A 22,105-nucleotide genomic window follows, 5' to 3' on the forward strand; every position below is an offset into this window, starting at 1 on the left:
GCAACCGGTTGTTCAGTTGTTCCACCATTTGGTCTATTTGCATATTAGGGTTTTATATATAGATATTTACTGCCTTTGAGACAAGTATGGGGAAAGTATAATTTAGAAAGAACGCCTCAGAGAAAGATGCATTTCTGAGTAACGTCCAGGAAGACAGGTCCCCACAGCCGGTTTGGCTCTTCTTGAGGGATGTGACTGGGACCTCCGGGCTCAGGGTGGTTCCGTCAGAGCAGGGACCCCGCTGAGTGTAGGAGCCCAACCTCAGTCCTTGCAGGTGCCCACCTCCCATCTGCAAGCTGGCTAGATACCGACCGTGGCATCGTGGATATCCAAAATGAGGCTTGATTCATGTCTCAGATCTCAAACTCATGAACAAAACAAAAAAAAACAATTGCGACAGAATATACGCAAGGGGTGTTATAAGTGATATATTACGTGTTCCTTTCCTGCTGCTCCACTTTCAAGTTGACTGAAATCCAAAAATGTCATTGCACAAAATTGATATTTCACTAAAAGAAGTTGAGTAGAACATTGAGCGAGGCACGGTGCTGTCTGCCAAATCGTCTCCCATCCTGAAGTACCTTCTGGTTTCTTCTCCCTCGTGTGTTCTGACCTCTCTAGGACAGCTAGCCGTTTATCTTTTCCTTTTTTCTTTTTAAGCTGAAGGTTAATGCATTACTATCTTTATCTAACTCCAGCACTTTCCAGAAGCCTCTGTTTTTAAGCTGAAATACACATTGTCTCAGGCCATATTTTATTTTCCAATAAAGACTAGAGTTTGTTCCATTTGGTTCCCTGCTTTTTAACATTTTAGGTTTTACACCTGCACTCCAAAAATGAAGATTTCCAAAGACTGACATTTTTATGGCATCGACCTATTTACTGATTTCACATATTACCAAGTTGGCGTCCTCCCCCAGTTCTGAATTCAGCATCCCACTGCTGTCCTTGTTAGCAGCCTGGTGGCCTAAGCCTGGATTTGTGGGCGCCTGCTGTGGTGAACAGTTTGAGCACTAACAGCAGAGAGAGAGGATCACCAGAGGGACAGACGTGGCCTGTGCTATTCGGATCCCCAACAGCTCCCGAGTATGAAAATAGCTGGTGAGCGTGAGTGAGGAGGCTCTGGGGGTGGCAGGAGGGGTGGGGGCTGCCGTCATGGAGGGATTGAGCACGGAGGGTGTGGCGGTGCTGCATCCGGTGCCCCAGATGCTGCTGCTGCTGCTTGTAGGAGTGCAGGCAGCCAGCCCCACGGGGCCAGGAAGGAGGCTCCATGTGAAAGACAAGGGCTGGACCTGGTGCTGAGTTCAGACGGTATGTGAGTGCCTTCAGTTCGGCCCGCACTCATGAATGCGCACCTCATTCCAGGGAACACCCTGAACAGATAGAATCTGGGCCTTCAAGGATGAGGAAGGACATGCTAAATCATGCATTCAGCCATTCATTTAACACACATTTATTGCACAACTTCTACATGGCAATCACTGCCCAAACTGAGAGCATACACCAGGCCTCTGAGCATTAGTGAAAGAGTGTCTGTGAATATTAAAGCATAAATGCCTGGGAGAATGTTTGGAAAAATACAGACATGCTAACCGTGGTGCATGGTGGGATTGTGGGGGACTCATTTTCTTCCTTTAGCTCATCTGTCTTTTCTGACTTTCTCAGTGCTCATGTAGCATTTTCTGTAAGTAAATGATTGAAGAAAAAATATTTTGAGAAATAGCTCCTCGGTCTCTCCTCGCAAAATACAACAAGATGAACATTATGCCAGTGATGGTGTTTAGCACTTTATTCCTGAGAATGATCTCCCATTCAGACAGACTGCCTACTTTGTGGATGCTCTAGGGAAAGAAAGGAGAAAGCTAGAGAGCTTAAAATAGCTGTTAAATCAAAAATTGAAACTTTTTGTTGTTTTAGGGGATTATTGCTCTTCCACACATGAATAAACATTACCGAAACTGATTCTCCACTCTCAGATTGCACACTAATCACAAGTGGCTTTGTGGGCAAGTTTTACTAAACCTTCAGGAAACAGTTAACCTTCATCTTACACAGTCTCAGAGAACAGAAAAAGAGAGCTACTTGATCCATTGTATGAGGATAGTTTACTCCAACACCAAAATCAGACAAGGACGGTACTAGGAAAAAGTTATAGACCCATCTCACATTTTGTCATATTTACAATATGCTCAATACCATATTTGCTAATAGAATCCTTCAGTATATTAAAGATATATGCATCATGACCAAGTATGGCTTATCTTTGGAAAGCAAAGATGACTTTGATCAAAGGGTCTTTTAATAATTGGTTAAATTCACTTATTAAAAGGGATAAACCATATGATCATCTCAGTAGGTACAAAGAAAGTGTTTGATAAAATTACCTTGAAACAAAGCCTTAGCAAAACAGGAACAGAAGAAAGATCCCTTAACTGGGTAAGTGATATCCATCAAAAACCCACATCAGATATCATATGGTGGAAAGATTTTAGAGATAATTCTATTAAAGTCAGGAACAAGACAGGGATGCCAAATAACATACTTACTATTCAGCATTGTACTGGAGGTTCCCACCAGTTCAATAAGGCAAGAAAAAGAAATAGGAGGTAGAAAAAACAATCATTTTGTACAGGCAATGTAGTTGTTCACATAAAAAAAATCCAAGATGTGCTACATAAAATCTATTAGAATTAATAACAGAACTCAGCAGAATCTCTCAATTGGAGATAAATATACAGGAATCAGTTGGGTTCCTATATATCCTTAATAACCATTTAGAAACTATAATAGAAAAAATTACACTTATAGTAACAACCAAAACTATATGGTACCTAGAAGTAAATCTAATGAAAGATATGCAATAGCTTTGTGGAAATAACTATAAGACATTATTGAAGGACACAGGAGATCCAACTAAATGAAGAGATACATCATGTTGGATGGGAGGCTTAATATAAAGATTCCAGTTTACCCCATATTAATACAGGGTATTCATGGCATTTGGTCAAATGATCCTAAAATTCATATGAAAAAGGCAAGAATAGTCAAGATAATTTCTAAGAAAAACAAAATGAGGAGAACTTCCCTATGGCTTATCAAGGTTTATTATGAGTATAGTAATTTTATAGCAGTGTGATATTGGTACTGAAGTAGATATTGCTCAATGGAACAAAATAAAAAACTCAGACCCATGAATTATTTAAACTTGATAAACAAAAGATGGCCTAAGACAGTGGTCGGCAAACTCATTAGTCAACAGAGCCAAATATCAACAGTACAACGATTGAAATTTCTTTTGAGAGCCAAATATTTTAAACTTAAACTATATAGGTAGGTACATTGTTATTAACTTAATTAGGGTACTCCTAAGGCTTAGGAAGAGTCACACTCAAGGGGCCAAAGAGCCGCATGTGGCTCACGAGCCGCAGTTTGCCGACCATGGGCCTAAGAGATCAGCAGCAGAAGGATGAACTATTCAATAAATTGAGTAAATTGTGAGAAGAAAAAGGTACCTCATACAATATGCACAAGTAAATTCCAGGTGGATTAAAGACCTAAATGTGAAAAGCAAAACCTTAAGATTTGGGGGAAATATGTTAAGACTCACTTATCACCTAATGGCAGGAATGGATTTTTTAAAACACAATGCAGCCCTAGCTGGTTTGGCTCAGTGGATAAAGTGTCGGCCTGCGGACTGAAGGGTCCTGGGTTCGATTCCGGTCAAGGGCACATGCCCGGTTGTAGGCTCAATCCCCAGTAGAGGGCATGCAGGAGGCAGCCAATCAATGATTCTCTCTCATCATTGATGTTTCCATCTCTCTCTCTCCCTCTCCCTTCCTCTCTGAAATCAATCCTATATAATAAAAACCTAATATGCAAATCGACCAAAGGGGCAGAACAAACCGGTGGAATGACCGGTCACTATGACACACTGACCACCAGGGGGCAGATGCTCAACGCAGGCGCTGACCCCAGCCTGCAGGCCCCAGGCCAGCCAAGGCAGGTGCCAGTGCCGCCCTCCCCCCCCCCGCCCCATCACCCTGCTGGTCACCCCACAGAGGGAGGCAACCAGCACTGGCGGCAGGGGGCAAGCCAGCAGGTGAGTGGTGCCAGGCCGGCCAAGGTGGGTGCCAGCAGGGCGCCCCTGATTGCCCTGCTGGTCACCCCACAGATTGGCCCTGATCGCCAGCCAGGCCTAGGGATCCTACCCTTGCATGAATTTCGTGCACTGGGCCTCTAGTAAAAATATTTTTTTAAAAAAAACAATGCAAAATTATCACTAACTATAAAGGAAAATACTGATAAATGTGACTATGTTAAAAATTTTAATTTCTGTAATTTAAAAGATAATTCTATAGCCTGAGAGGCAATAGTGTGATCAGCAGAGGATTAGCATCCATAAGGTATTAAAAGCTCTGACAAATTAGCCAGGAAAAGACATACAATCAAGTTGGGAGGAAATAAAAATGAGTAAATTATATGAATGAGCAACTCACAGATAAAAGACCTGAATGTTCATACACAGAAAATATATTGAATCTTACCAGGAATCAAAGAAGTTTATATTAAAACAAGATACCATTCTGTACTTATCAGATTGGCAAAATATTAAAAGGTGGACTATTTGAAGTGTTGATGAGGAAGTGGAACTGTGGGAAGTCATACATTGCTGCTGGGAGTGAAAATTAGTGCAATCTCGCTGGAAAGCAATTGGCAACCTCTCTGGTACAGGACCTGGCAGTTGCATTCTAGGTACACTGTTGTGTGTGCGCACAAAGAGACACGTCTGTGGGCCTTTTTCTTGCAGAAAGTGGAAGGAGTTTAAATGTCCATCAACAGGAAACATGGTTATATAGCATGTTCATATAAACAACTAAATGACTAAATTAGATAAATCTAGAAAGCATGATGTTGAATGAAGAGTTGCAAAAGATTCTGTAGTATGACACCTTATCCAAAATTTAAGAACACTGAGCAATATAATGTGGATGATGCATACTCATGGGCAAAAGTATAAAAACATAGATGAGACAAAGACATATCAACCTCTGAAATTCAATTCAACCTGGGGAGATAGAAGGGAAAGAGAGGCAGTTGAAAACAAAGAGGGCTTTGCCTCACTCTGTCTCTGAGGACAAAATGTTAAGATTTGTTCCAACTGGGCGGTGGCCACCCAAGTAGAGTTTGTTACGTTATTTTCTGTTTTACCTATAAATTTGAAATGCATCTGAGGAAAAACACCTGCTCCATCTCCATTTTAAAGTGAACAATAATTCAAAAACCATTTAAAACGATTGATGTTTATCACCTCATGAATGGCCGTTCAGTGTGGGGGGATTAAAGCACAGGGTTCTGAGGCAGTCTGCCTGGGTCTGATCTAGCTCTGCCACTCTGAAATGGTAGCTTAAACACGCTACGTAGTCTCTCTTGGCTGTGGTTTCCTTGGATTTAAATGCTGCTGATGGTGATGCTATTTAGTGCCTACTCATAGAGCTGCTGCAAGGATATGATGAGTTACTGTTCACACATAGGTGGACTCTGTTACTGTTATGCCTGAATGTGACTTACCTCACTCTGTCTCTGAGGACAAAATGTTAAGATTTGTTCCAACTGGGTGGAGAGACACTAGTTATTTGTTAGATACAAAAAGAGTGGGGGAGGAGTGAATAAGTATTGTTTAATATATATATCCTATATAATAAAAGCCTAATATGCTAAGGGTCCGGTCGTCCATTCAACCAATCAAAGCGTAATATGCTAATGATATGCTAAGGCCGCTCAACCGCTCACTATGATGTGCACTGACCACCAGGGGGCAGTTGACTAGTCTACCAGTCGCTATGATGTGCACTGACCACCAGGGGGCAGATGCTCAGACCGGTAGGTTAGCTTGCTGTTGGGGTCCAGCCAATTGGGACTGAGTGAGATGCACCGGACATGCCCTGGAGCCCTCCCATGGTCCCTCCCCAGCTGGGCAACCTCCCATGTTCCTCCCCGGCCCTGATTGTGCATTGCTGGGGTCCCTCGGCTTGGCCCTCACCCTCTCGCAATCCGGGACCCCTCAGAGGTAAATATTGATATTGATATTGATTTTTTTTTTAATTTCAGAGAGGAAGGGAAAGGGAGAGATAGAAACATCAATGATGAGAGAATCATTCAACAGCTGCCTCCTGCATGCCCCCCACTGGGGATAGAATCTGAAACCCGGGCATGTGCCCTGACCGGGAATAGAAACATAACCTCCTATTTCATAGGTTAATACTCAACCACTGTGCCACATTGGCCGGGCATTAAGTGTTTAAAGAAATCATGTAAGTAGATGTTTTTAGTGATGGTTGCTCTTCTACTGCAGTGAGACAAAAATATCTCTCAGATCTCCAAAATTAACCTGTTGAGTTGGAGATGATTCACCCACCGGTGACTTCACAGTTAGCTCTCATAAGTAAAATTATCACTCATTCACTTTTCAGAGCCATCTGTATAATCAATATGAAGAACAAAATCAATATGTATCTCTGTTGAAATACATAAAATTCCCTTTAAAAATGAAAGCTTCATGTAACTTGATGAATATGTGGTATTATTCCATTGTGTAGTAAGACTGACTTTTTGTATTAAAAAAAAAGGATGAAATCTAAATTTCCTTGTTAGATGGGGATTTAATTGAGGCCTATCTAATGTCTCAAATAAGTGAGAAATCACAGTCACTAGGGAGCCAAGGACAATTTTCTGAAAGCAGATGCATGAAAGCAAAGATTGCAGGCTTTGTCTGGAGCTGATTGGAACTACAGCTCTGCTACCTACTAGCCTCTTAGCTTTGAGTGAATTACTTAAATCTGCTGTGCCTCAGTTTCCTCATCTATAAAACGGAACTCACAGCCCCTTTCTTGCAGAACTCTTGTGAGGATCCAATACATGGTATACACTACCTTGGGCACAGAATCTGTGCTCAGAAGTTAACATTATCTCTGATGTGGTTATTATTAATTGAGTTACAGATTCCTTTGTGCTGGTGGATGGGTGGATTGGTGGGAAACTAAAACAAGATGAGATAAGGAGCTAGTAGGGTTTACAGCTGCCCCTGCCAATGTTTCTTTCTTTTTTCTTTCTTTTTTTTTTTAGTTTTTTATTTTATATTTTTTAACATATATTTTATTGTTGATAGTATTACAGATATCTCCCATTTCACCTGAAACAGTAAGTTATTTCAAGGCCCAGGAATTTATTTTTGCAATAAAAAAACAACAGTGTGATCTTCATCTTGAAGATGGTGAAATGCTGCTTTTAACGTGCTTTCCTATAAGGAGTGCCCGGTTTGACTACCATTGCTTTTGTATATCCTTGCTCAGCACCCTAAAATATCCAATACAGCCAAGAAATTTCATCATGCATGGTCCCCCCAAAACACTTAATCCTCTCTCCAGACCCCTGGATGAATGAATTTCTGTGCCTGCTCCCAGGCCTGAGCCAAAGGCAAGATTTCAGGGACACCCAAGCCCAAGCTGGAGGAGGGACAACTGGCCATGTGGCAGAGGAAGTGGAGACTGGCTAATGCCACACCCCCTCTCTGCATTCAGTTGTCTCTGGCAACTCACTCCTTTCTCCCTCCATCCACCAACTGCCAACCCTCTGTACCCAAGCCTGCCTTTCACTTCCAACCCTTATTTTTAAATAATTCATTCTCTTGGTGAGGGAAAAGGGATGGTTTGATGGTGGACCACACAGGGGAGAGAGACTGCCTAGGAAAGGTAAAGTGTAGCTCTGACACAGTGATCTACAGTGATGCCCAGCAAGCTGTGAACAGAGAGTAGCTTACACCATCGAAATAGATATTTGCATTATCCCTCAGGATCCCTAATTGGCTAATTACTTAGGGAGAAAGGGTCTTTTCACCATGTCTTGCTTTTATGGGAAGGGACAGGGTTTGGATGGGAAAATGGGAAGCTCAGGGTAGGACAAGTTTAGTTGGAGGTGCCCACTACACAGCCTTGTGTGGCCCACATGCCCCCCCCTCCCCGGGCCCCCCAAACGCAGCATGCTCAGGACTGGAGAAGTCATCTTCCCCCCACATTCCCAGATGCCTGTTCCCCCCACATTCCCAGATGCCTGTTGCCCTCCGGTCTCCCAAGCTGGGAGAAGCACCAGCCTCATCCTTGATTCATCGCTCTTCCCCAATAGTCTGCTGAGGCTCATTGCCTGCCCAGCACCCACAAGACAGGCCAGCATCAGAATCCCCATTTGTTAATCTGTCTTGCTTATTGCCATGGCTGCCTACTGCCTCTGGGAATGTCTCAAGGCAAGTAAAAGTGTTTGAAATCCATATTTCAAATCATCTTATTTGAACTTTTGAAACTTTTATGGCCCATTTCCTGTCAGATCTGATTAGATCATTACTTTTACCTTATAAGCGGGGTGCGGAAAAGTGCTTGCGCTGAGGATAGACGTCCGCTCCGCCATGGTCTTGCTGTTCACTTGTGTTGCCATGATCAGCAGAACATCTTCAGTCCTCAGTTGTGTTTCTTGCAGGAATCTTTAAAAATCACTGGTACATTTTGTGAGTTAGTTTAGTTAGAACTAAATAATATAATCAGTGAGTCTGTTTAACCAAGCACACATACACATATGCCGAAATAATTCAAAATTGCGGGAAGGGAACAAACAAGTGAGGGATCCACTACCCACTGCCCCGGTGAGGGTTCCCTTAGGATACCACATACCAATGGGAAAGGCACCAGATGTTATATCTCGGTCCTTGAGCTCGGCTAAGAAAGGAATTCAGAGCCAAGGAACTCAAATACTAGCAAAAGTTTATGTAGAAAGTCACGGGTAGAAGTGACTCAGGAAATGAGTTACTGAGGCAAAAGAAGGGCCTTTGGAGCTTGGGAGAAAGAAAGCAAAGGCACGCACCTTGAGGGAAGAAAGGGGGAGGAAAGGCATTGGGTTTGCTGGGGTGAGAGAGAGAGCGCTGCCTGAGGAAGGAAGGGGTGGGGAAAGGCATGGGCATGCTCACCAGAGAGAGCGTGCAATGCACTTGCTGGTCCTTTGCTTTAAGGGGTTTTATCTGTTTCCAAAGGCGAGGATTTCAGGGGAGGACTCGGGAGGATCTCAATAGAATATTCATCAGCTTTTCCAGGTGTGTCCTTTCAAGGTCATGGTCTCTACAGGTTGATCGGCATTCAGGTAGGAGGCCATTAGTCAGTGCAGCTGGTCCTGAGGCAGCCACGGTGTCTGTTTTGTCTGGTTTTGTTGCTTTTCTGGGCCTGGAGCTGAAACACAACTGAGGCCTGGATATTATCTCTAGTTTGACCAAAACTCTGTCTCTGTGGTCAACAGACCCGAGGCTTTGTTCCTGAGATTATTTGATGTGGGTCAGAACCTCATTATCTCGAGGGCTTAATGCTTAGGGGAGTGGTCCTGCAAGGGCTTGTATGGGAGTCATCTGAAGCTATTCTCTGGCCCCCTTGTTCCTCCTCTAAGGGGGTCTGCCACATGACTAGGGACATGCCACAGGAGGAAAGGTCACCTTGGGGGTGAGGTCCCACCCAACAATACTTGCCCTCCCAGTTTTACCCATAGGCACCTGGGGCTTCCCACCCTGGTGACCTTCCCTACCCGGCTTATTGTTTCTACTCTGCTCATGTGTGTCTAATTGCCTACTCCAAGTCCTAGGGCCAGCCTGTATGTTAAATATTAGAAAAGCTTAATTTATCCCATTAGAGAGCAAGGAAACAGAATAGAGGTTCTAATGTTTTCATTGTGCACACCCACTAATGGTGCCTGGTACAGCTGCTGCCCTCCGAGTCATGGCAACCCCAGGACCAGGGCTGCTTACTTCTTATTGCAAGTGGTGGAAATTCGGGGACCTCGGGAAGGTAGGGTAGGGGCCAAACCTAAGAAGGCCTCAAGAATGTGCTGGATTAATCCTCCAGTCAGAGAAATCCATTTCCTAACCCTCCCAGGCCATCTAAATTGTACTGTGATGCCTTTTAAAGTATCCCAAAATACCTTTCTTAATGCCTTAAAAATGCCATCTCATTCAAGTATGAAAGGGCATTTTTCATGAGCTTCTCAGCTTTGATCATTACGGGGGGGTGGGGGGGTGTCAAAGTTTTGGCATGTCCCTAACTCAAAGGTTCCTTGATGATTTCATCTCATTGTACCACCACCAGTGCTGCGTTTTCTCAATATCCCAGCAGTATAGGAACCACACTTTTACACAAGAAAAGGAAGATGTTTTCCAGTTTGACTCCACTGGAGATGCAACAACTCAGTTTTTCTGGAAACCATAACTGTGTCAGGTTTGTGTTTCAAAACACTACTTAATCGTTCCTTAGTAGTTTTGTTCTCGCAGCTGCAAAGGGGCCACCAAGAACTAAAGCAGAGGCCGTGTCTTCTCTGGAAGGTGCTGTATCGTCGCCATGGATATGCCATCCTGCAGACCACCTTACCCACCGTCAACCCCTCTTCCTCCTCATTCACCCCGGGAACAACAAAGAGCAGGAAGGGGGGGTGTCAGTTTCTCCACTGGCTCCTGGCCCCTTGTCATTAGTGAAGGATGGGCCCTGGGGGACAGGACTGGTCTAATCAGCTTCTCTGAGAGTATGTGCAGCTAAGCAGAGGGATGGGTGTGCATCGTGGAAGTTCAAATTCGAAGTCGTTGGTGAGGCTGCTCCATCTCAAGAAGGCTTGCTTGGACTTTTCCATCACTTAAGTGTGAGTGATTGAGTGCCAGCAACTTGGACTACCACAGATCCCCCTCTGCCCGGGTCTTACCCCTCCCACCTTCCTTGTACTCTGGGTCTCATGCTTTGATGGATGGTGCTTGTTAAGGACCACAGATTGGTTTCCTTTGGGTACTATCTCCACTCCTAATTTCTACTAAATGCTTTTAGCTAACTCTGCCTCGCCATCATCTTAAGCTGTTGATAGAAATGAAGTGATACTATGTGAGTACATACTGGCGAATACACACAATTTCCAGTTTTATAATTTCGACACAGGTAGCCATAGTCATATACAAGTTTCCCACACCTTGACCATAGGTAGGAAAGTTACCTAGTCCTGTGAGTATGGAGAGAAGAGTTGAGTCTGTCCCCCAGCCTCTCTCTACCAGGACACACCCTGGGTGATGCTCAGGGCTCTTTTCTCGGCTGTGGCTGACAGCTCAGAGACCGTCCTCTGTCCTCACCACCACTTATTTCCCCAGAATGTAGTACCTTGTTCTTACCATACGAAGCTCAGCTGCCTCTTTTCTGCCCACTCACCCAGCTTCCCGCTGTTTGTCGCTACCAGCTTGGCATTTCACCATCTGGGAGAGCTCAGTGTTTTCTAGAAACGTAAAAACGTACATCGCTTGTACTATGGCTGAACATCATTTATAGAAACATCAACTCAGACTGGCCCCAGCACTTTTCCATGCAGCGAAGGGTCCACTTAAATGTTTTGCTTTCTTTCGCCAAACTAGTTCATGACCATTATTATGCCGTTCTCCCTACATAGTTCTGGTGCTTATTCTCAGAGCACTGACTTCATCATTCTTTCGCTTGAGCCCCTCCATCAGACTTGGTTTAAGGAAGGCCCTGTTTTTTCTTCAAGGATGAATTTTGTAGCTTCATCAATCTTGTCTCAGCGTGCCAGTCAGGTGCAATATACAATAGCTGCATAATCGTGTTTTCAATCTACATTCTCAGAGATTCCGGGGTACTTAAACAATCCATTACTTTTTATGGCTGGGGAATGGGAACTTTTGTTCAAATATGGGTAAGAGAATCATCCCTGGCTAAAAGAGCCTTCTTAAGCCTTACACACAGGGATGAGAGGACAGGTTTATTCTAGATCTCGTAGTCTTTCCACAAACAAGCCTGTGCCCATAGCCAGGCCTGTCTCCCCAGATATCCCACGTGCACTCCTGACCTCGGCTCCCGAGGCTCACTCTCTTCCTTTCAGTGTTAACCTAAGAAACATTCAAACCTGCGAAGAATTGTTGTAAGTTTATTTGAGCCAAACTCAAATTTGTCGACAATTGCCGGGAAGCAGAATCTCAAAGTATTGAGATAGTGCTCCAGAGAATGGCGGGTTTTCATCTTGTTTTATACATTACAATCAAAAGAGAAAATATAAGCGGGTTACATGAACTCCACTGGTGATAGATTAAGGAGGTGGGAGAAAGCAAAGTGGGGAACCCTCTGGGATTGGATAAAAAGTAAAATGATAGACACATACTGATTTTACTTAGGTGGGTGCAGGATAGTTAACAGTCAACAATTAATTCAGTAACAACAAGGGGATTTGTGGTCTCTGCAGAGTGGTGCCTGTGCTTTGAGGGGTCCAGAAAAAAGGAAAATTACTTTGACATTTCAATGATATGTTATCATAGATGCAAAAAGACAATAGGCTCAGTTAAGGTAAAGATTAACCTTTGTCAGGGAAGATACCGGCCTAGGACATGACTACCCACTATAAACTGCTTTTTACTTAAAACGGTTTTCGTTTCAGGCCATCCTTTGTGGTTACTTTAGGTCTCTGAGTTTGCAAGGCTGCCATGCAGGCCTTCCCTGAGCTTGTCAGGTTAGCCTGTGGCCCCTTTTCCTCCACGTCAGCCTGCAGTGTTTCTCCTGAGGGCGGGTCACCAACAGGGTCCCTCTGCAGAAAGCTGAGGCACAAGGGTGGATGGTAGGAAACAAGCCCAAGATTTCCATGTGCAAAAAGTATTTTGAGTAGGACTGCCCCTCCCAGCTCTCCCTCAGTGCACACACCCTCCTTAAATCATGCAATCAAGCGTGTATGCTGGGAACAGCAGCGCCTCCCCACAGGTCCCTGGGAGTCGTAAACGTTGACTGGAGTGCTGCCTTGAGGTTATTTCTGTCAATGCTTTCCCCACATTTCCCATCATGTATGCCACAGGATACTGTTGTAGGGATATATAATTTCCTAAGGTCCAGTGAGTTTGAGAAGTGGTAGGCTAAATAAAACTACGCAGATATCTTTCCTGCAGAACTTCTCAAGGCCTTTAATAAGCTACCTGGTATGACAAATCATCAAAAGCCAGTCACAATATCGAGTCAGCTACAAACTCACTGAAGTGACCACAGAACCTGCCTTCCAGGAACGTCTAGTAAGACTAGTATTCCGAAGGATCCTCGCTGGGGCATGTCATGATCGGCGGGCCCTGCGTCCAGCACGTCAGAATCACTCAGGGAGCTCGGATTCCTGGCCCCGCTCCTAAAGATGCTAACCCTGGCGGTCTGGGGCAGAGTGTGGGAATCTGCTTATTGCTGTTTGTGGTTTTTTTCTTAAAGCTTTCCTTGTGATTTGGATGATGACTATTGATCTTTAGAGCTTTGGAGACGCTATACCTGTGACCTCCTGGGCCCTCGCCGAGGAACTTGTACCCAAGTCTCCTTTGTAGGTAAAAAACACATGTTTATTATGCAAAAGAGATGCTGCAAACTGATGAGGGCCTTTGTGATTTGGGGAAATTGCTGGCCTGTTTCTGTGCTTTTAGAAACCACCTCCTATGTAGCCATCCTTGTCTACCCACATTGAAGTCCACCTTCATAGCCCTCAGAGCTGTTGTCACTCATGCCAATTTGGGCTATTTCGCATGTTTCTCTATTTTGTTTCATTTGTCTGTATCTCACCCCCCTGCGGGGTCATATTCAAAGTAGAACCCAATTAAGCATTTGGGGGTTCAACTTCATGCAGAGTTGAACAAATAGCAAATGCTCAATGACTGCAGAGAAACCAAGGGACAAAAAGGATGTTGGCCCCCAAATGGCACCCACCAGCATTTTTAAATGGACAGTAATGGGTGTTTTATCGCTGTGATATATTTGTTACGATGACACATTTAAAGGAATTATTTTAAAGGTTAATTTTTAGCCCGACCGGTGTGGGTCAGTAGTTGAGCTTCAACCTATAAACCAGGAGGTCAAGGTTTATCCCAGGCCTGCACATGCCCGGGTTGCAGGCTCCATCCCCAATGGGGGGTGTGCATGAGGCAGCCAATCAATGATTCTCTCTCATCATTGATGTCTCTATCTTTCTCTCCCTCTCCCTTCCTCTCTGAAATCAATAAAAACATTTTAAAAAATAAAAGGATAATTTTTATGTAGCAATATTAACAATATAGAAGTTATATCTATTAGAAATATAACTATTTAACCATGAAGTGAAAAATACTGCTGTCAAGTTAATAATGCAAGGAGGCTTGTCATTTTTCAAATTCTTAGGGGGATATCTGAGCAAAAGGTGTGCCGGGCAGTGCTCTAGAGGACACTGTTGGGAAGGCTGCTGGTGAACAGAGAGGGCTTGGAATCAGGCTGGCAGGGAGGCGCTGGTAGAAATGCCAGCTTCACCCAGCTCACAGGGTTAACACCGTGCAGTGCCTGGCACAGAGCCAGCGCACCCCTCGTCCAGCCACTGGCTGCCATGTGCCACCAACACGCTGGACTCTGGATGGACAGACAGGAGGGCTTAGACACAAGTCCCTGCTCCCACAGAGCTTACACTCTAGTGAACACACATTCAGTTGATTCGTGCTTCTGTGATATTCCAGAACGGATCTAGCTAGACTTCATTGTTCCCGTCAGAATAATCACCTGAGGAGGCACATACATATTTCAGTAACAAAGTCTTTCAGCTTCTCCTGTGGAATTGACTTCTGAGCACACAGCACCATCTTTTGCACATCCTACGTGCTTGTAAATATTTGTCTTTCGAGGACCGATTTGATGTTTTTGGAACAAAGGTTATTCACACAAAGGTCTGGTGACTGTGGTGGATCATCAGATGGGGCAGGAATATTATTTGTCTCAAACTCTGGAAGGGCACAAATCAGGAAGTCAGCTTTCTCAGGGGACGGAAGAGTCACCGAGGCTGAAGGAACATCTTGGCCATGTCAGGGCTACTTGGCTGTGAAGTTGCTTGAAATTGCTGTGATCTCAAACTTCAGGGAGGGAGCTTCCTGGGGCTGTGAGAGGCTGTGGCACCCACCACTTTAGTTCTGGGTGGAGTCCCCTGAGACCTGCAGCTGGAAGAGCCTGCAGCTGGATTCACTTTCCTGGAAGGACCCAGGGCTGAGGGAGCAAGGCCCGGCCAGTCGTGAGAGGCCTGCAGCTGGAGGAAGCCCCGGGGCCTATGTCTACATTGTGTTTGAGTGTTTATTGAGTCTGTGTCTGCAAGACCTCAGTGTCCAGGAATTAATCACTGTCCACTGAGGGAATGAATCCAGGCTGGGCAGAGGGGGTGGCAGATGAGATGGGGACGGGCCCGACAAGGACTGCAGAAGCTGGCTGTCCACTCTGCATATCACATCTGTCACTTCGGGGTGGCCACAGAGCACTGCGCAAAAGCTCTTGGGACCTAGAGGGCCCTCGGTTCTCAAAGGAAAATTGTTGGGGTTTGTGTTTTCAGTACAAGTTCGCACCGTATTTTACTACTTCCTTATTCTTCTGCAAGAAAATTGTTGGGGTTTGTGTTTTCAGTACAAGTTCGCACCGTATTTTACTACTTCCTTATTCTTCTGCAATATTTCTCCGGTACTTAACAGACACCATCCCATCGCTGTAACCAGAACTGAGCTAGGTGCTATGGCAACTCGAAACTCCTGTCTCTGTCTTCAGGCAACTTGAATCTCCTTGGGAAGATAGTAATAATGAGTCAGGCTGGCCAGGGGGGTTCCTTTCAAATGTCAGCTCCAGCTAATTGGTGACTTCACGGGGGATTTCATCAGATCTAAGGCACCATGGATTGTAAGATGCTGTTTTATGTGTTCTTAAGAAAGGTAAAGGTGCTGCCAATTAAACTGCTTGCTGTATTCTTAGAATTTTTATTTTATGCTTATTGAAGCATCCTTTTTAGACTTACTTAGACTTATTATTTTTTAACATGTATTTCTCTTTCTCATTCATAAAGTGGAAAATAACAGGGAAATAAATTGGCTTTGTTTTTCTGAGCATCTTCACAGTCAGAGTAGTACTGGCTGAAGCACCTTTGACCTGACGTTGTCGATGTCTTTCTTCCCACACAGTGCGGTTCTCTGTGCCGTCGGAGCATTGGCGAGGCAATATTTCTTACAAAAGTACTCTTGACTTTTCTCCCAAATTTCTGGCTCCTATTGTGTAAGTTGATATGCACACAGGTAATGACAACCACAGCACAACCGCCACCTGGCAACAGTGACTGTAAATGCATCTCAATTTCCAAGATATCAAACTGGAAAAATACACATCTTAGACTCTATGAACTATGAATTCTGAGACTCAGCCAAAAAAAAAGACTACATTCTTGCCCTGACCAGGTGACTCAGTTGGAGCATCATCCCATACGCCAAAAGGTTTTGGGTTTGATTCCCGGTCGGGGCATATATCTAGGTTTCAGGTTCAAATCTCAGGTGGGGCACTTATGGGAGGCAACCGATGGATGTTTTTCTCTCACATCAGTGTTTCTCTCTCTTCCTTCCTCTCTCTCTAAAATCAGTAAAAACATATCCTCAGGTGAGGATTTAAAAAAAAAAAGACTACATTCTTGTCATTAAGCTATAATTTCCTCCTGTATAATTTGCAAAACTAAATGGCTTCCAGTGCAACAGCCACAATAGGGAGTCCTCTGTGATCTAATAGAGTCTGGAAGGCTGTATGTGAAGTAGGTGTAAAGAGGTGAGATTTGGCCTAGACAAGAGGAGACCCATTCCAGTGAGGGAAGAGCACAATTTAGAAGGTTCAAAAAGTAAGTGAGCATGTCATGTGGACAGGACCATGTGGCGACCAGGCATGGGTGGGGTTCAGTTAAGGGAGTGTGGACTCTAAAAACATGGATTTTTGCTCTAAGAACATAAGTGCAAATTAGTGTGCTTCACTTGTAGGAAAATAACAAATGGTTCTCGTATTGCCATAACTTTCATTTATTTTCTTACCTTAGGTCCCGATGTGTTTAGTTCAAAGAGTTTTGCCCTTCAAGCCCAGAAGAAGATTCTGAGCAAAATAGCCAGCAAGACCGTGGCCAACATGCTGATTGATGACACCAGCAGTGAGATCTTTGATGAGCTCTACAAAGTCACCAAAGAGCACACCCACAACAAGAAGGAAGCCCACAAGATCATGAAAGACTTAATCAAGGTGGCCATCAAAATCGGGATCCTCTACCGGAACAACCAGTTCAACCAGGAGGAGGTTGCCATCGTGGAGAAGTTCAGGAAGAAGCTGAACCAGACCGCCATGACCATCGTCAGCTTCTATGAGGTGGAATACACCTTCGATAGGAACGTGCTCTCCAAGCTCCTACACGAGTGCAAGGACCTGGTGCATGAACTGGTGCAGCGACACCTGACCCCCAGGACCCACGGGCGCATCAACCACGTCTTCAACCACTTTGCTGATGTGGAGTTCCTCTCCACCCTTTATAGTCCGGATGGAAACTGTAGACCCAGCCTCAAGAGGATGTGTGAAGGAATCAACAAATTGCTAGATGAGAAAGTCCTCTGAATATCTTCCCTCCTCCTGGACTTTGCTGCGTTCCAGTCACAGCCCCCCAGTGTGGTCTGGGTGAGAGTCAAGAAAACGGGAAGAAACCCTCGTCGAAGACACCCATGTTCTGTCCTTTTCATCCCTCTGATGTGGATGCCGAATTGAGCTCAGGTGTGTTTATCCCCTGAGCTTGCTGACGAGGTCTGTACTTTAAATCAACTTTGTTTGCGAGCCCAAAGGACATGTCTTCTATGCTAAGCAGAAAGGCTGCCCTGCTCATCAAGGAGAGCTCAGTTCATCTGTGGAGTAGAAGGAGCCCTGGCCCAGGAGGCAGGGGACATGGGTTTGGTTCCCAGCTCCACGAGTTACGACTCCATCCTCTGGATCCTGCCCGCCTGCCTGCTCCCTGGGCTGCTGTGAGGATCAAATGAAACAATGTATGTTCGCGATTTTGAAAACGCTAATGTAGGGTCTTCTTTTCCCTTCAGAGTGTGAGAGGAATCCACTTGGATCTCTAGACTATTAAGCAGCAGAGAACAGAACAATAGGCTCTGGTGGGCTGGGTTTGCAATCTGTCTCTAGATGTGCTATTTCAAACAAATTTAAAATGAATCTAAAGGTGTGAAAAAGTATAGCTGCACATTGGGAAAATGTTTTTCAAAAGCTGTTTTCTGGATCTTAGATGTGCGGTTTTATGATCCTCCAGCGGGCGGGTAGAGTCCCACCCGTCACTCAGAAGCGGAGAACTGTGCTCCCTGCAGGACCACCCTCCCTCCTCTAAGGGGCACAGTCCGTGAGGCACAGGAGGGTTTTTTCCAGCTGCACAGGAGAGTCAGGCAAAGTGAACCCCTACCCATCTTTCTTGGCTTCTCATAGTCATTGTGTGCTGTTTTCTCTAGTTTGTTAATAAATTGAAACTACCCTTCCAACAAGAGGTTTTGGAATTGTGATTCAAAAATAAAATTCCTGCCCTGGCCGGGTGCTCAGTTGGTTGGAACGTTGTCCCATGCACCAGAAGGTTGCAGGTTGGATTCCCGGTTGGGGCTGTACTGGAGACAACTGATCAATGTTTCTCTTTCACATCAATGTTTCTCTCTCTCTCTCTTTCCCTTCTTCTCTCTCTAAATTCAATAAACATATCCTCAGGTGAGGATAAAAAATAAAATTCCTTGGAGTTAGATACAGTGTTAAGGATAATGGGATTTAAAGAAAGAAGAAAATGAAGAGTAAGGCCTCTGCACTTAGACCCTACGGGGAAGTAGCCCCAGGGGAAACGAGGTGGGGTATGTGTCCCTGGTCCAGGGGGAGCCACTCACAGACATGGTGACTGCCTCTTCTGAATGTCTCACAGCCTCCCTTTCACACTGTGGCTTCTGACATTTTCATCATAGTCTTAATAAACATCAGGACAATGTATTGTCTTATAATGTTGTCTAAAGGACACCACATTAACAGACGTGCTCTTGCCCTGGCCCGTGTGGCTCAGTTGGTTGAGTGTCACCCTATGCACCAAAAGGTCACTGGTTCGATTCCCAGTCAGGATACATGCCCAGGGTTTGGGGCATAATCCCCAGTAGGGGGCCTGCAGGAGGCAGCTAATCGATGTTTCTTGCATCAGTGTTTCTCTCTCCCTCTCTCTAAAAATCAATAAAAACAGGTTTTTTTACAAAAAAGATGTGCTCTTCCTACATCACCTCCTGTCCCACTGTGCTTCTCTTATAGAACACCACATTAGCTCAGCCCCATGGTACATCCCACTCCATGGTCTCTCTCTAGCAGGAGCACCAAGAGATGGTTTTTGGGAACATGTGAAACAAACCTACAGTGGCCATTTAGCCTCAACTGGCTCCCATGTCAATATCAGTGCAAACCATTCAGTTCAGTTATTCAGCTACCAGCACTCAAAATTAGTTCATAGGAAGGATGTCCAGGGAGGAATAGGGAATAGTTAAGTCAGCCCCTGTTCTCCATATTTGACAGGCATGGCCTAGTGCAGTGGTCGGCAAACCGTGGCTCGCGAGCCACATGCGGCTCTGTGGCCCCTTGAGTGTGGCTCTTCCACAAAATACCACGTTTTTAACAAAGGCCAGCTTAGGAGTACTCTAATTAAGTTAATAACAATGTACCTACCTATATAGTTTAAGTTTAAAAAATTTGGCTCTCAAAAGAAATTTCAATCGTTGTACTGTTGATATTTGGCTCTGCTGACTAATGAGTTTGCCGACCACTGGCCTAGTGCCTCCTCATAGACATAAGGACTAACAATGATACCTTGTGCACATCTGGGCTGGAGTTGTTGGTCATTGGGGCAAAGCTGGTGGGAATTACAGGCAGATGGCTCCCCTTCTCACCCACCTGGTAGGCAGCAAGCAGCCCAGCAGTAGCCAAAGGAGTTTTCACATGCAGAGCCCTCAGTGCCTGCCTTGGTGTACTCATCTGATTAAGGACTGCGTGCTAGTTTGAGGGCTGGTGCTTTTTTCACTAAGCAGGTGGACCTATCCAGAGAACTGAGGCCCAAAAAAGAATGGGTGGAGCTGTCGTCTGTCCATCTGAGACACAGCAGGGCAGAAGGCGGGATCCCCGCCAAAGAGGATTGATTGCAGGGTCTCCCTGCTCCACAGGCCATGGCACACAGCAGTGGCGGCAAAGGAGGGACGAGCAGGTTCTGACAGCCCATGAGTCTCTGCAGGAACTGGGTCCTCCTTGCTCTGCTCAGAGAAGGAGCAGCACTTCCAGCAGCAGGTCTCAGCAGGTGCAACAGCAGAGTGTAGACCAGTGATGGCGAACCTATGACACGCATGTCAGAGGTGACATGCGAACTCACTTTTTTGGTTGATTTTTCTTTGTTAAATGGCATTTAAATATATAAAATAAATATCAAAAATATGTCTTTGTTTTACTATGGTTGCAAATATCAAAAAATTTCGATATGTGACACGGCACCAGAGTTAAGTTAGGGTTTTTCAAAATGCTGACACACCGAGCTCAAAAGGTTCGCCATCACTGGTGTAGACCAGGACATCTACGACCTCAGGCCTCCCCACTGCGGCAGCCAGGCAGCTCTCTCTACTGCAGGGTCAGCGGGGGTGTATCTCCAGCTTATCAACAACAAGTCAGAGGGAGCTGGGCTACCCAGGCACAGGAGACCCACCGTTCCTCTAACCCAGTGATCGGCAAACTCATTAGTCAACAGAGCCAAATATCAACAGTACAACGGATTGAAATTTCTTTTGAGAGCCAAATTTTTTAAACTTAAACTATGTAGGTAGGTACATTCAACTTTAAATTCAACTTTAAATCCACGGTTTTCGTCTTCCGTTTTTCTTTGCTTCTTCTTTGTAGCCATCTCAAACAGGGCACCTAAAAAAAAATGTTTCATTTTATAATAATAAAGCCGCCAACACAAAAGAATTACAATTCTTAAATTGATGACAAAAATACCTGTAGGATTTGCAGCTGGTTGGAAAAATACAGGTAACTTTATGCTTTTGTCGTACTTTATGCTTTTGTAGGTACTTTTGTCACCCGCGCGCGATTTGCGGATGCGACTAGCACTAACCACTGCACATGAGACTGCTGACTGACTGGCTCACTCAACTCCTGCATGAATTGCGCACGCCTCCCCCGCGCTGCGTCTCCCCTCGCCCTACCGACTGACCGACACCCCCCACTTCTTCTAACCCCACTTCTTCAAAATAGACTCGCTCAGGCCGAAAACCGACTTCTGCGCATGGGCCACGAAGTTTCAATTGTACTGTACGTGCGCGCCCGCATGTGGTATTTTGTGGAAGAGCCACACTCAAGGGGCAAAGAGCCGCATGTAGCTCGAGAGCCGCGGTTTGCCGACCACTGCTCTAACCCAACCCTTTATATACATTTCAGCATACCATTGGCATATAAATTCAAGTGACTGTCAAGTTTCCTCAGCCAAATGAAATGGTTACAAATTTCAGATACTTTACATAACAATGCAGTAACCAAAGAAAGGATCTAATTATTGGTTTATTCTCAGGATTCTAACTATGTCACTTAGTGGCCCTGAAAAGCTGTTTTGGCTGGGGGGGAAAAAAAAGTATGACAGGCTAGCAGAGGCTTTCAAAAACAGGACTCTGTGGATGTGCATTTTGCTCAGAATCCTGTACAAAATTTTCAATAATGAGAACCCACAAAAACGTTAGCATGTCTACATGTAAGTGGCACCTGAAATAAAACTGATTTCAAAACAAGTAACAGTACAAAATCACTCAGTTGATCAAGCCCCACACAAACGAGAGAGCGATGCCTGGCTGAGCAATTCTAAGGCAGGGAAAGGACTCATTCTTTAAGGCGGGTGAAGGGGTGGCAGAGCAGCTTGTCTGTTATCTGGAAACATCAACTCTCTGAGCATCCCTGAGCACTCGGCTCTGTCCCCACGGAAGGACACGAGGGATGTGTGCTGAAGTTCCCACCCCACCCTGATGAGGTGTCCTCCGTGAATCTGAACCCTGCAGGAACACATTCCCTGCCGGCTGTGCCTGCCATACGTCTGTATCACTCTTCCTCCGTGTTTGCATCTGTGAGTCTTGACACCCTCAGCAACTCCAGGTCTCTGCTCAGCGTTTTGGAAAATGAAAAGACTTGTCCATCTGTGCGTCTCTCCA

General features: G+C 45.0%; 1 protein-coding gene across 3 annotated transcripts in view; it reads left to right on the forward strand.

Moving 5' to 3' along the window:
* The window catches only part of TNFAIP8L3 (TNF alpha induced protein 8 like 3), a 38,061-nt gene extending 19,620 nt beyond the window's left edge, over nucleotides 1-18,441 (forward strand). Inside the window, exons 1-2 of one of the 3 annotated variants that reach the window (XM_006085961.3) lie at nucleotides 560-1,101; nucleotides 16,921-18,441. In XM_006085961.3, coding sequence (XP_006086023.1) covers nucleotides 1,089-1,101; nucleotides 16,921-17,483 — 576 coding nt within the window. In that variant the 5' untranslated portion in view covers nucleotides 560-1,088 and the 3' untranslated portion in view covers nucleotides 17,484-18,441. Of the gene's footprint in view, nucleotides 1-559; nucleotides 1,102-16,116; nucleotides 16,142-16,920 lie in introns of those variants that run through there. The other 2 variants (XM_006085962.3, XM_006085960.3) reach the window with 2 other exon arrangements.
* The last annotated feature ends 3,664 nt before the right edge of the window (nucleotides 18,442-22,105 follow it).

This window comes from Myotis lucifugus, unplaced genomic scaffold, assembly GCF_000147115.1.
Source record: "Myotis lucifugus unplaced genomic scaffold, Myoluc2.0 scaffold_23, whole genome shotgun sequence".
Lineage (NCBI taxonomy): Eukaryota > Metazoa > Chordata > Mammalia > Chiroptera > Vespertilionidae > Myotis > Myotis lucifugus.